We start from the raw sequence: 14,401 nt of genomic DNA, 5'->3' as shown, positions 1-14,401 counted from the left end.
AATGGAAAAAGTATTTTGAAATAAAGGTGTTCTTCCAGACATTAAACCTCTTCCTCTAATCTCTTTATCAATTTTATTCCAAAGTTCAATTAAATATTTCATCATGGATGTTTCTTTATATGCAATTAGCAATCTTGGATTCCATTTATAAATAAAATGTTGTGGATCAGATTCTCCTCTTTTATCAAGTTATATATATGCTGGAACATTATTTAACCCATACATTACATTAATAAATCTCAACTATGCTGCTTTATAATAATTCAGAAAATTGGGAGCTGTAAACTCCTAAATCATATTTCCATGTTAATTTCTCCAAAGAAACCCTCGCCATTTTTCCTTTCCATAAAAATTTTCTAACACAAACATATAGTTCCTTAAAAATTTTTGAGGAATTGAAATTGGAATCGATTGAAATGAATATTGAATTCGAGGAAAAGCATTAATCTTAACACAATTTACTCTAACTATCAAAGTAATATGTAATGTATTCCATTTTTTCAAATCTTTTAGTTTTCTTTAATAAAAAATAAATAATTTATTATTTTTTTTGTCAAATTTGATAGAACACGAATACCTATATATTTTATTCCACTATCTGGCCATCTAGATTTAATTACTTCCTTACATTTCTGATAATCTCCATTAATTAATGACATAATCTCATACTTCTCCCAATTTATTTTATATCCTGATATGTCTCCATATTTTATTCTAATTTTGTTGCAAAGAATTTAAAGGATCTGTTAAATAAATCAAAACATCATCTGCAAAAAAATTATTTTTTTATTCTTCTTGCTTTATCTTAATACCCACTATTATTATTAAGTAATAGGGATGTAAAGAAATTTATTTCAGAGCGGTATAAATTATTACCAAAGAAGGACAGAGGGAGTTCATAAATCAAGACATAAATGGGAGGTAGATTTAAATAAGCAAATAGATGCATGTAGATGGATTCAGTTATGTAGAGTATGGAAAGTACAGTGTAAGATTTTGGTTAGTTCAATATAATTTTATTCATCAGTTATATTTAACACCACAAAAGTTATAATATAAATTATATATTTTCAGATTTATGTTTTAGATGTAGACAAGAAGATGGTAGTTTTTTGCATTTGATTTGGCAGTGTTTCACAATTAAAACTTTTTGGCATGATTTGGGTAATTTATTAGAATGAATAACTGAAGTTAAATTTCCACAGGATCCAATGTTATTTTTACTGGGATATGTTTAATTCCTCTAACCTAAATTAAAATTGAATAAGTATCAAGTAAAATTTGTTCAAATTACTTTGGTAATAGCTAGAAAATGTATTACTATATCTTGGAAGTTGGATATTTATTTGGGAATGGATAGATGGCATACAGACGTTTGGAGTTGTATTCTACTTGAGAAAATTACTTACAATTTAAGAGATAAATATACATTTTGTGAAATCTGGAGCCCAAATTTACAAACTGTTGGTATTAAAATTTAAATGAATCTCAAACATTCCCTTTTTCCTACTGGTGACTATGAATATATACAAGTTTAAAAGTATTGGAAAGTGAAGTGCTCCTGTTGTGGTTTTTTTGTCCTTTTTCTTTTTCTTGTTTGTAGAGGGTTGGGGGTGGGGGATTTAGGGGATGTTCTTTTTGCTTTTCCCCCCACCTCCCTTTTTAAATATAAAATACCACATATATTTATATTGTTTGAAATATTGTGATATATGGTTTTATATTAAATAAAATTTTAAAAATACTCTTCAGACTAATAATTAGCATTGGATAATTGGGTCGAAACCAAATTTATACAGAACACTGATGTTTGATATATTGGAGACAAACACTTGAAACGTTACCTCAAATGGGTAAAGACATTTAAACACAACTATTAATTGTGTCTAACTGTTTATCAGTAATTTACATTTCTTAAGAAAGAATCACAATGACAAATGCTAATAAGGAACTGGAACAATCTACCTCAAACAAATTCAAAGAAACTTGTTTAATAACTTGTGAGAAATATGCTGTACCAAATCATTGATCTTTGAGTGAGGGTCGATATTGACAACAGTGACACTGTCTACCTGATTTAGTATTTCTCACTCCCACTAGCGTAATTTAATAAACCTCTATTCTATGCTCTGTGGTTCTGTGTATTTTCTGACTTGACAATGAGAGATAACTGTCACAGACGTGCTCTCTGTCTTAAAGCAAATAAGGGTGGATACATCCCCAGGGAATGACATGATATTCCCTCAGACCTTGAGGGAGTCTGGTGTAGAAATTGCAGAGACTTTAGCAGAAATATTTAAAATGTCTTTAGTGTCATTTAAAAAAAGTCTCCAAAATTAACTCTGGAAATTATAGACCAGTGAGCCTGATGTCAGTAGTAGGTATATTTTTAAAAGGTGTTCTCAGAGATTAGATATACAAGTATTTGGATAGACATGGACTGATTAAGCATAGTCAATGTGGATTTGTGCATGCTAGGTCATTTTTAACCAAGCTTATAGTTTATTGAGGTTACCAGGAAAGTTGTAGAAGGAAAGGCTGTGGATTTTGTCATGGACTTCAGTAAGGCCTTTGACAAGGTCCCACATGGGAGGTTAGTCAGGAAGGTTAAAACGCGAGGTATTCATGGTGAAGTCGTAAAATGGATTTGACATTGGCTATGTGGAAAAAGCTAGGGAGTGATGGTGGATGATGGCTTCCCAGACTGAAGGCCTGAGACAAGTGGTGTGTCTCAGGAACCATTGTTGTTTGCTATCTATATCAATGATCTGGATGACAATGTGGTAAATTGGTTCAGCAAGTTTGCAGCTGACACTAAGATTGTAAGCATTGTGGTCCGCGAGGAAGGTTTACAAAGCATGCAGAGGGATCTGGACCAGCTGGAAAAAATGAGCTGAAAAATGGCAGATGGAATTTAATGCAGACAAGTGTGAGGGGTTGCATTTTGGAAGGACAAACCAAAAATAGACATACTTATTAGTAAATGGTAGAACACCAAGGAGTGAGATAGGACAGAGGGATCAGGGAATACCGATACATAATTTCCTGAAAGTGGTGCCACAGGAAAATCGGATTGTCAAGAGAACTTTTGGCATACTGGTCTTCATAAAAGTATTGAATTTAGGAGCTGTAGAGTTATGCTAAACTTGGACAAGACATTAGTGAGGCCAAATTTTGAGTATTGTGTGCAGAGAACATTTATGAGCATGTTGTCCAGACTTCAAGAAATTAGTTAAATGGAAGGTTAAACAGATTAGGACTTTATTTCCCTGGAGCACAGAAGAATGAGGGGTGATTTGATAGATGTATTAAAATTATGAGGAGTTTATACAGAGTAAATGTTGGTATGCTTTTTCCACTGAGGGTAGGTGAGATACAGACCAGAGGCCATGGGTTAAGAATGAAAGAAGAAAGGTTTAGGGGGAATATGAAGGGGAATTTCTTCACACAAGAGCATGTGGAACGAGATGCCAGGTGAAGTGGTGAATGAGGGTTCAATTTTAACATTTAAGAAGAATTTGGACAGGTACATGAATGGGAAAGGTATGGAGGTCTATGGATTGGGTGCAGGTCAGTGGGACTAGGCAGAAAAATAGTTTGGCACAGACTATAAGGCCCTGTTTCTGTGCTGTAATGTTCTATGGTTCTCTAAAGGGGTACAAGTACATAGTTTCTGAAAGCAGAGTTAGACGAGGTGGAGAGAGCATCGAGTACAAGAGTTGAAACTTCACACAACTGCTGTTTTGGATGTTGGTGAGGCCACACCTGGAGTATTGTCTGCCATTCTGGCTGTCACACAACATGAAGTTTCTGATTAAGCTAGAAAGGGGTCAGAAAAGATACTTTGAAGAAAGGCTCAGATAATATATCCATACCTCTTGTGGTCGCTGCATAATCTGCTGAGCTCCTCCAGCATTTTGTATTGTGACAGATAATGTTGTATTTTGTATTGTATATATATGTTTTAAAAGAGAGAAACCCAGAGAATATTGAACACTAAAAATGAGAGAGGGGAGAACTTTGGCCAATATAAGAACTGAAAGCTTTTTTTTTAAGTAAAACCTGCAGCCCAAGAAATTATTTAGTCTTCGTTTTGTCCAGATTTTAAGATTACAATTTATAGTATTTCAATTGAGAAGCCACTGAAGGCCCTGATGTGCATGAAATTAGACAAATCTCCAACATCCACCTTTCTGATGTGCTGGTTGAGAGGGCTTGATCAAATACGTCCGAAGAATTGGAGGGAAGCAAGAGAGGCAAGTTTATATTTAAGAGTCGTCATTAAGTACAGATGAGGGGCCAGGAGACTGGAGGTGGCAAACATGCCTCTTCAAAAATGCTGCAGGGGAGAAAAAAATCCTTGGAACTACTGATCAGTGAGCCTAACATTATGATCAGTAAGCTGCTGGAGAGTATTCTGAGGGAGTTTATATGCATTGAGATGCTGATTAAATCAGCATGGTTTTATAAGTGGGTGGTCATATTTCACAAATTGTGAATGTTTTGAACAGGTAACCAAATGGATGGCGAGAGCAGAGCTGTAGATGTTGTATACAGGTGCCTAACCTTTTATCCGGGATCGTCAGGACCCGACACCTGCCATTGTTTGGAATCTTTTTAAAGGCAGTCTCTTTAAATAAATGCTTCACCCCCAACAGGCCAGTTGGTGCTATACTATTTTGCATCCTAGGTCGAGGGCGGTGGGGGGGGGGGCGGTGGGGGGGGGGGGGGGGGGGGAGGGCGGAGGTGTGGGGGTGTCGTTGACCAGGCTAAGCAGTGGTTTGACATGCGCCGTTCACCAGGCTCTCAACCAGCACGTCAGAAAGGTGGAGGTTGGAGTCAACGGGGTGGCCCGGAAGCTCAACCAAAAAGGCGACCAGCATGGCTGCTCGGAGCCGGCAGTCAAGCAGAGCAGAAGGCCAGACACTAGGTGAACGATTAGGGTCAGGTGGGCTCTGGTGCGAGAGGCCATGGCTCCGGCCAGAGCAGCCACCCCTCAAGTGCAGGGCAGCATGAGGAGCAGGCCGTCGGTACCGTGGAGCCAAGCACTGGTGACTTTCAGGTATTCCACCAGCTCATCGGGGCAGCCCTTGGGCACACCCCAGCAGTGCAGTGCCATCCGTCAAACCTCCCCCCTCTAACTCTTGACATGGCAGCAGGGTGCAGTGATGCCTCGCACAGTGTTCATCGGAGCGCTGCACCAGATCACAGCAATGGCTCAATGTGGGAGCAATGGAACCAACTGCATGGGGATTATGGGGAAGGAGGAAGGAAGACAGCCATTGTTCCCAGCTGCCTTCTTCTCTTTTAATGGGTGCTGGAGGCTGAGAGTCATCTTTCCACTAAAATTAAGATATGATGTCATAGGGCAGGGATGGGAATGACAGGGGACTGAGGTGGTCTCCTTCTGAAAACGGAGAATATTTGCACAACATTTTCATTCAACCTACCCCACCCCCCCCCCACCCGGCACCTCAAACGTTCAGCCTCCGAAATCACCGCAACTCTGAAACCACCACAACTCAACTTTATTTAGTGTAAATGCTCTGCCCGTGAGAACAGCCATTCGAAAGGTAAGCATGCTAATTTATTACTGGAAATTAACATTACTTATGTATAAAAACCGTATTTGATAAGCAGATGTCATCTACTGAAAAAAGTGCCAGTTTTTGGAGATTGCTGGTGTTCAGAATCACAGATAAATGGTTAGGCAGCTATATATAGATTTTAACAAGACACTCGAGAAGCTTCCATAAATTAAGATGCTTTGGAAGGTCAGAATGCATGGGATCCAAGGAAAATAGCAGATTAGATAGAAAATTAGCTTCTTTGAAGAAAGGTGGTCGTGGAAGGTTGTTTATCAGACTGGAGACCTGTGACGTGGTGTGCCACAGGTTTCAATGCTATGTCCATTACTGATTGTCATCTATATCAATGGTTTATATGATAATGGACGTGGTATGATTTGCAAGTTTGCAGATGACTCAAGTGTCTGGTATTATAGAAAATGAAAATTTGCCAAAAAATTTACAGCAGGATTTCAATCAGTTAGGCAGGTGGGCAAATGGAATACAGAGAAGAGTGGGGCATTGCATTTTGGGAAGTCTAATATGGGAAGGTCTGTAACTGATTTGTATTATATTAATCTTTAAAGTTAAAATCTTTAGTTATAATATATTTTTAGTAAAGTTAGTTTTTGGGTGGACAGGGCACATTTGCATTTTACAAACACCACAGAGAAGCCATTTGTAAAGATAAAAAGTCTGTTAAGCCATTGTTCTGCTGGAAGCTTGTTTACTTAAAAAGACTGAAGTGGTTTCTTAATTGAAACAATAACAATGGGTGTTTGATTAAAAGCACGTGTGTACACAGCATTCTGCTGGCAGCTGTTCAAACAAGCAAGACTTTAAATTCAATGGTCTTCAGACAGGCTGGTATCTGTGGCCTCGTAATTCATACTTTCGAAATGGCTCTAAGTGGAGAAGGATGCTTTTAGCATATATATGCACAAAATGATTTCAGAGGGCCATTTCCCATGATTTATCCTTTTGGAAAAATTTAACAGAAACAATGTCACGTGTCATGTGATAACAATTTCGGAGAGAAAGGTATGACTGAACAAGAGGCATTTTGACACCAAAAGAAGATGGCCATCCTGTAAGTAAGACAGGATTGAAATACAATAACCAGAAAAGGTATTGTTACATGTTACTCCTGGTCAAAGGAGAACACAGAATAAGTGGCTTTTGAATGAGGAAGACCACTTCTGACTGTCTTTAAGATAAATAGGGCTGTTCAACCGTGTCCTTTCTTATTTGGACCCTTCGCTTAACCCTTGTCTGAGTTTGCGAAATCATCATAGAAGAAAAATAGCCACTTTGCTGTCTCTTTGGAAAAGAGGACAGATTTATTATGTGGAATACAGATTCCAAAATCTCCATGTAAGAGAGAGAAAATAGTTTGTATGAAGAAACATTGCTCTGAAAACAACTTTACAAAATAAATTTGTGAGTTTTAAAGAGATCTGATGACTTGATGTTTCAACATACGTCATTATTGCTTTTGAGAAATAATTTAAAGGAATGCGATGCCTCATACTTATTCCATAATTACTTTTGAACAGCCATAAAGATTTTGGGGTTTCAACACAAAAGCTTTCTGAGATTGAACTTTAAAATAATCTCTTCAGAGTTATACTTGAACTGTAATGGTTTGGGTATTTGAACATAGTGAGGTTAGGTTTAGAGTGAATTAAGAAGTGTTACGTTATTAACAATTATTTTTATTATTAATGAAAATGCCATTGCGGTGGTATATTACCATTGCTGCTAATTTAGTTCATAACAAGGACATACACAGTGAATGATAGGGATGTGTGGAGTGTTGTAGAGCAGAAGGATTTAGTGGTACAGCTGCATTGAAACTGGCATCACAGTCAGATAGGATGGTCAAAAGACTTTTGGCACATTGACCTTATAGTTGAGTTGGGAGCTATTGCAGCTGTTGTACAAGTCTTTGGTAAGGCCCCTTTGGATAATTGTTCAATTTTGATCACCATGCTCTCTGAAATATGGATAGGATAAGTTTGGAGGATATGGGACAAACACAGGAGGTGGGATGAGTGTGGGTGGGACATTTTGGCCAGCGTGGGGATGTTGGTCCAAAGGGCCTGTTTCCATGCGATTTGACTTGGACTCTAAATCTATTTGATTGATAAAATAACTTTAAAATAACATGAAGGACCATATTATATTAACAGAGTCAGTGTTGAATTCAATTGTTTATCAAAAAACCCCCACCCTGTTTAATTACATCATAAGCAAAAAATTTGATTCACTCCCTTTCTTCCCCCAGATATGGAGAAATAAACAATCCTGGTTTATAATCAAGAGATTACATTGAATAATATATTCAATAAATTATGTACCTGAAGAACATTTCCAGCAATTCCAGGAAACAATTTTTTTTTTAATGTCAAATCACATGCATTCCTTATTAAATATGTTCTGCATGCTCAAACATTATAACACATTCAAAAGCATTTTCCCTTAAATACACACATATGATAGTCTGATGGCATTGTCATCTCAACCATGAAATAAAGTGTGCAAGACCATTGGGAGCATGCAGAGGCCCTCGTAGGCAGCAAAAAGAGCTGACCATCACACAAACTAACCACCCACCATCACCTTCCCCATGTGTGAAAGAGTTGGCAATTTCCACATTGACCTCTTTAGGCACCTCAGAACCCATAAAACCAGATCATAGAGGACTGCCTCAGGAAATTTTGACAAGTGACGAAAGGCATTTTGAGACAACCAGATGCAACGAAAGATGTTGTACAATTGCCAATCCAAAAAAAATCTGTGAAAAGTAATTCCACACTAGAGGATTAGAGGGCATCATAGTTCACGTAGCAGTTAGCGCAACGCCTTTACAGCGCCAGCGATCAGGACTTTGGTTCGAATCCTGTGCTGTCTGTAAGGAATTTGTATGTTCTCCCCACGTCTTCGTGGGTTTTCCTTGGGAACTCCGGTTTTTTCCTACTGTTTGAAACGTACCGGAGATTGTAGGTCAATTGGGCAGCACAGACGTGGGCCGAAATTGTCTTTTTATGTCTAAAATTTAAAAATGACAATATGTGCATATTACAATTTAAGTGTGGCAGCAGTCATTATGTTGGTGGCAAGGACAAAAGTTTATTCATAGCTACATGAATTGTATATGTTTAAGTTATGCGATTGATGCACAAAATTAAAACATCGCACATGCTGTATGGCTTTCTCCAAAACAATATTCAGAGGTTGATCCATTAATTCAAACAAATTTCATACAAATTATTAAATTATAGTATGTCTCACCTGCTGAACTCTGTGTACACATTTGACAGCCATCCACTTTTGTTCAGAGGTAAATGGATATTCAGCTTGTCTTATATAATCTTGCTGAAGACATTCTAGTCCCATCTTGTGTAAAGGGGGTGAGAAAGAAAAATGACACTCATTCACTTGGCAGATTAAGTTGTACGACAATGCTTTCCCAAACATGCTTCAGAAATTGCATTAAATGGATAAACTTTGTTTAAATTGAACAATTTATTTGCATTAACATAATGCCAAGGTGGAATTGTGTTATTAAAAACACAGAAATGCTCAAGGAAGTCAACAGGTCTTGCATCATCCAGGAGGTAAAGATGTATAACAGTTGCAGGTCTGAGCCCTTCAAGGTTCAAGTTAAAAGCAGGTAAGTTCCTGAATTAAAAGGCCGAGAAGGAATGTAAGGGCAGTTTGGGGGAAGGGGGAAGAAGAGAGAGATCGGTGGAGTATAAACCAACAGACAAGAGGTGTTAATTGGATATGGTAGGAGAGAGGAAAGGTGAGAATTGATTGGGGAGGGGGAGCTTTCTCTGAATGCATAGCTGGAAACAGAGGGATAGAGAGAGAGAGAGAGAGAGAGAGAGAGAGAGAGAGAGAGAGAGAGAGAGAGAGAGAGAGAGAGAGAGAGATAGGGATGGAGCTAACAGAAACATGAGGTCAATGTTAATACAGTACCGTCCAGTTGAAGAGTGCCCAGAAGGAATGAGGTGTTGTTTCTCCAATTGACAGGTGGTCTCTGGCAGTGCATGACACATTGGACAGATGTGTCAGGAAGGAAATGGGGCAGGATATTGAAATGTGTGTTCGCTGGGAGATCCCCATTATGAGGTGCTCAACAATGTGATCTCCTGGTCTTCCTCCAGTCTCTTCAGTGTAGAGGAAACCACAATGGAAACACTGCGTACAATAGGTGACCCCTGCAGATTCACAAGTGAAATGCTGTTTCACTTGGAAGGACTGTTTGGGGCCTGTTGTGGGTGGAAGTGCAGCACCTCACGGGGTCACATGGTAGGTGCCAAGGGAGCTATTGGTGGGAAGGAAGGAGTAGATGTGCAGATGGTCTCAGTCTGGCAGTGCAAGAACTGGATGGCACAAAGATTGCCTACCATCTATCCCAATGTCTCCTTTCCTCTAGCTCTGTCCCTCTTTCCTTTTCCTTTGCTTCCTTTCCCCCCAGCGCTGCATTTACAAAGAAAACTCTACCCTTCCCCAATTAATTTTCACCTTTCCTCTCTCCTGTTCTCCTATGCATATCTAATTAACATCTTTTTCTGTTGGTCTGTGCTCCTCCCCCCAGTCTTTTAATTCAGGAGCCTGCCTGCTTTTCAATCATATCTTGAAGGTCATTTATATATATTTACCTCCTATAGATGCTGTGAGACCTACTGAGTTTCTCCAGCATTTCTGCGTTTATACTACACAGAGTCTGCAGACTGTGTTTCACTCCGGAATTGTGTTATTAATCCATTTCACAATGGATAGTTAATATATTCAGCTCAAAATCATATTTCTATGTACATATTGAGGCTGATGCTCATTTGTCCTGTCACAAGTGATTTAATCATAAAATACAGCACAGAAAGCAATATTCTGCCTATGCAGAACCAACCATTTTCAGTTGTCCAGTTCATTTTTTTTTGTATTTCCCCAGTGTGCTTCTAAATATCACTCCGAATATGATTCCAGTACAGTGAATTGACTTTATGCCAGGCATTAAAGCCATTTTTCTCCTCCCAACAGCTTTTTTTTGTGGGAAAAGCTTAGATTGGTTGAATAAATTGAACACTCTATTCCCCAGAAATAATGCTTAGTTTTTTTTTAATTTCAACTGGAGTTTTGGCTATTCTGGGACAAGAAATGTTAGCCATTTCAGGGGTTTCCTATTGATTTCACAACTAACTAGACTATAGCAATCTAAAAGTACCACCAAATGTCACCAAAACTAAGGAGCTGATTGTTGACTTCAGGAAAGGAAAACCACAGGTATACAGTGATCATTGGGGGATGAGAGGAGGAGAGGGTGAGCAAATTTAGATTCTTGGGATTCAATATTTTGGAAGATCTTTCCTGGACCCAACACATCAATGGCATCATGAAGAAAGCACGTCAGCACCTCTGCTTCCTCAGGAATTTGCAGAGGTTTGGTAATGACACCAGAAACCCTGGCAAATTTCTACAGAGGTGTGGTGGAAAACATGCTGACTGGCTGCATCATGGTCTGGTAATGGGAACACCAACACTCCTGAGCATAAAGCCTTCGAAAAGATAGTGGACACAGTCCAGGACATTACAGGCAAAACTCTCTCCAAGACTGAGAACATCAGCAGGGAATGCTGCCACTGGAGGGCAGCAGCAATCATCAAAGATCCACACCACCCAGCACACACCTTACTGCTGCCATCAAGAGTCACACCATCAGATTCAGGAACAGCTGCTACCTGCCACCATCAGAATCCTCAATCAGAGACTCATTTAAGAGCTCTTATTTGTGCACTTTATTGATTTTCTTTTGTTCTCTCTGTATTGCAATTTGTTTACATTCATTATCTGTTTACAGTTCTTTTATTGGATTACATATTTATGTGTGTACAGTTTTTTTTTTGCACTACCAATTAGTGATAATAGAGGTTGCATGTGATGTCATGTATGTACTCTGACAATAAATCTGAATCTTGAAACTCTACCTTCATTGAAATATTAAGAAAATATATTGTTCAGTAACAATAGAGAGTAAGGTTATTTCTTAAGCATTCACCTTCATTGCCAGTGCAATTAAAGCTCCCTCAGTTGGTTGCCCCATTAATGCTTCATTTCGAATAACAGCATCATTACATACACAGCCAGCCTGGATAAATAAAAATGGAGATGTAATCTGCAGAAAACATTTTCACAACATAACAAATGGAAAATTATATAAAAACTATTAAGTTTACAAATTAATCAGATTACACATTCAATTTGTTTTACAGATGCGTCAACTTCCATACCTCTACAATCTTGCTTATCGATGATTTGGAAAACCCATGAATCACTTCACCATCCATCACTACTTCTCCATGCCTATTATAGCCAACACCAGTAACCTACACAATAAACAAAATAGAATGAGCAAACAAAAAGGACAATGGACAAAAAGAATTAAAACAAAATCACACGGACATTTTCACAAGTATTGATTCAGAATGTGCAAGCTTAAGAAAATCTCATTGCATGTTTCAGGAGAAACTGAGCCATTGGACAGTGAGAGACAAATCAGTATGTATACATATTCTGTTTCAGAATTCAGCATCTTGAAGGAGTCAATTTGGGGTTAAACTTCAAAAATTGCACCAAGCACATTGGTGTTTCAATATTAATCCAAGTCTCGAAACATGCATCAGATTTTCTTAAAATTGCACCCAGGATCAGCCATCTTCTTACAGTCTAAAGAAACAGGCCAGTGGTATTCATTTGGACTTCTGACAATACCATCTACCATCATTAAACATTTCAAAATAAACAGTGCTTGTTACTTTCATTGCAACTTCAAGCAAACATGAAATAATTCTTACCTCAGCATGTTGCCCATCTGATGTATAAATGTGAGTCACTGTCATTTCATTCTTTGTTAATGTCCCAGTTTTATCAGAGCAAATTACGTTACAACAACCTAGACAAATGACATTGAGCGATTATCAATTAACTATTAGCTTTCAGCAAACCTGCACATTAGTATTTTATTCAGTTCTGGTAGCCTTGTTACAGGAACAAAGTAGATGCTTTGGAGAGGGTGCAGAGGAGCTTTACCATATGTTACCTGGATTGGAGAACATGACTTATGAAGGTTAACAAAGCTAGGGATTTTCTCTTTGGAGCTTCAAAGGATGAGAGGAGACTTCATAACAGACTGGACAGCCAGAAACTTTGTCTTGGGTTATCAACAGCAAATATCAGAGGACATCAGTTTAAGTTGAGTGGAGAAAGTTTAGGGGAGATATCAGAGGAGTTTTTCACATAGACTGGTGGGTGCCTGGAATGTATTGCCTGGAGTGGCGGATGAGGCTGGCACAAAAGACTCTTAAATGAGAATGAAAGAAAAATAGAGGGTTATGGTTGTGAAGTAGGAAAAAAACTAGAATTAGATTGTTGAAGAGAAAATTTACATACATTGGACAACATCGTGGACCAAAGGTCCTGTACTTTGTTGTAATGTTCTACGTTCTTTCATTATTTCACTCTGGTTAGTTATGGCGAATAAAATGAAATCAAATTTCCACTCATTGCTGATAATGCGCACATGCAGTGTCCATTCATAAATGCCTCTAAACAGGAGGTTCCAAAGAGTCAACTACACTAGATTTGCATTTTACATGACATTACATTCAAACCTTTAATCTGAAAAGTTATGCAATAAATGTCAACTAATGAGAAGGAAAAATACTCTCTGCTAATATTTAGGTTTAACTTTTACCTAGAGTTTCCACGATTGGAAGTTTCTTCACAATGGCTCTCTTCTTTACCATTCTCATTACACCAAGTGCCAATGTTACAGTCACAACTATGGGCAAACCCTCTGGAATAGCAGCAACAGCCAAGCTGAGACAAATTGAAATAATTATGGACAATTACAATCATTAGCTTTGAACAAAATATGCACAAAAAGTAGAAAAAAATTACATCGACATTGCTCTGTGGTTAAAAAATGAACAAACTACAAGGATAAGTCATTGAAACCAACAGGGTTTTCTTAAAAGAAATTCTCTCATCCCAAAGCTTTTCTAAAGATCTGAGAATATTTCATTTCTGGTAAAGTTTTTTGAAGAAACAATAGAATAGAAATCAGGAGAATAGGGCTTTCCAACAATTTGTTTCCCCACAAGTCTTGGCTTTTACTGAAGAATGAAATTCACATTGACACAAGGCCACTTTTGAATGGTTGCAACACCTCAGTATCCAAGTTTCTTTTGTTGCTCATCTGTCACTCCAAACAATGATGTTCAATTAACGGCTATGCTCAGCACAATTAACAGTTGCATTGGAGAAGAAGATTCAAAATGTAAATAGTGCATTTTTCCTTAAAAATCTATATAAAGTATTCACTTCATGTTGAGTTGAAATTTAGTAACAAAAGAAGAACTTCAATAAGTCTTCAGATCAACTATAACTGCACAATTTAATCCATCCTGCATTCAACTCCCAACACATTTCCATTTCACCATTCCCTCTCTCTAACCCTGCATGCTAAAATGGATCTATTTTTTGCCACTTCTTACTCCACCCTCCATAGACGGACACAGATTTGGAATACTAGCTGTTTTCCTTCCATGATTCCAACTGATCTGAATAGCTCCTGCATTTTCTGTTATTTCATTTTCTTAGCACTCTCACTATTTTGCCTTGTGTCAGTCTGGTTATGCAAGAGGCATATTTTGCAGAAACTGTGCATTTTAGGAAATAAACCTGACTGCCATTTTAAACATAGTTTTGATGAGATGGTCTTAAATATCCTTGCAAATTTCCATAAAAACATATTTGGAAAAGAGATA

The 14,401-nt window shown here is 37.9% G+C and overlaps 1 protein-coding gene across 7 annotated transcripts in view; it reads right to left on the bottom strand.

Annotated features, from left to right (window-relative positions):
* The window catches only part of atp2c1 (ATPase secretory pathway Ca2+ transporting 1), a 116,214-nt gene that overhangs the window by 32,300 nt on the left and 69,513 nt on the right, over positions 1-14,401 (bottom strand). For all 7 annotated transcript variants that reach the window (XM_069911029.1, XM_069911046.1, XM_069911025.1 and 4 more), the window contains 5 exons: positions 13,327-13,451; positions 12,428-12,525; positions 11,864-11,959; positions 11,632-11,721; positions 8,862-8,966 (listed from right to left, as the gene is read on the bottom strand). In XM_069911029.1, coding sequence (XP_069767130.1) covers positions 8,862-8,966; positions 11,632-11,721; positions 11,864-11,959; positions 12,428-12,525; positions 13,327-13,451 — 514 coding nt within the window. The remainder of the gene's footprint in view (positions 1-8,861; positions 8,967-11,631; positions 11,722-11,863; positions 11,960-12,427; positions 12,526-13,326; positions 13,452-14,401) is intronic.

The sequence above is a fragment of the Narcine bancroftii genome, chromosome 1 (genome assembly GCF_036971445.1).
Source record: "Narcine bancroftii isolate sNarBan1 chromosome 1, sNarBan1.hap1, whole genome shotgun sequence".
Classification (NCBI taxonomy): Eukaryota; Metazoa; Chordata; class Chondrichthyes; order Torpediniformes; family Narcinidae; genus Narcine; species Narcine bancroftii.
This window is presented reverse-complemented; position numbering and strand designations above follow the sequence as displayed.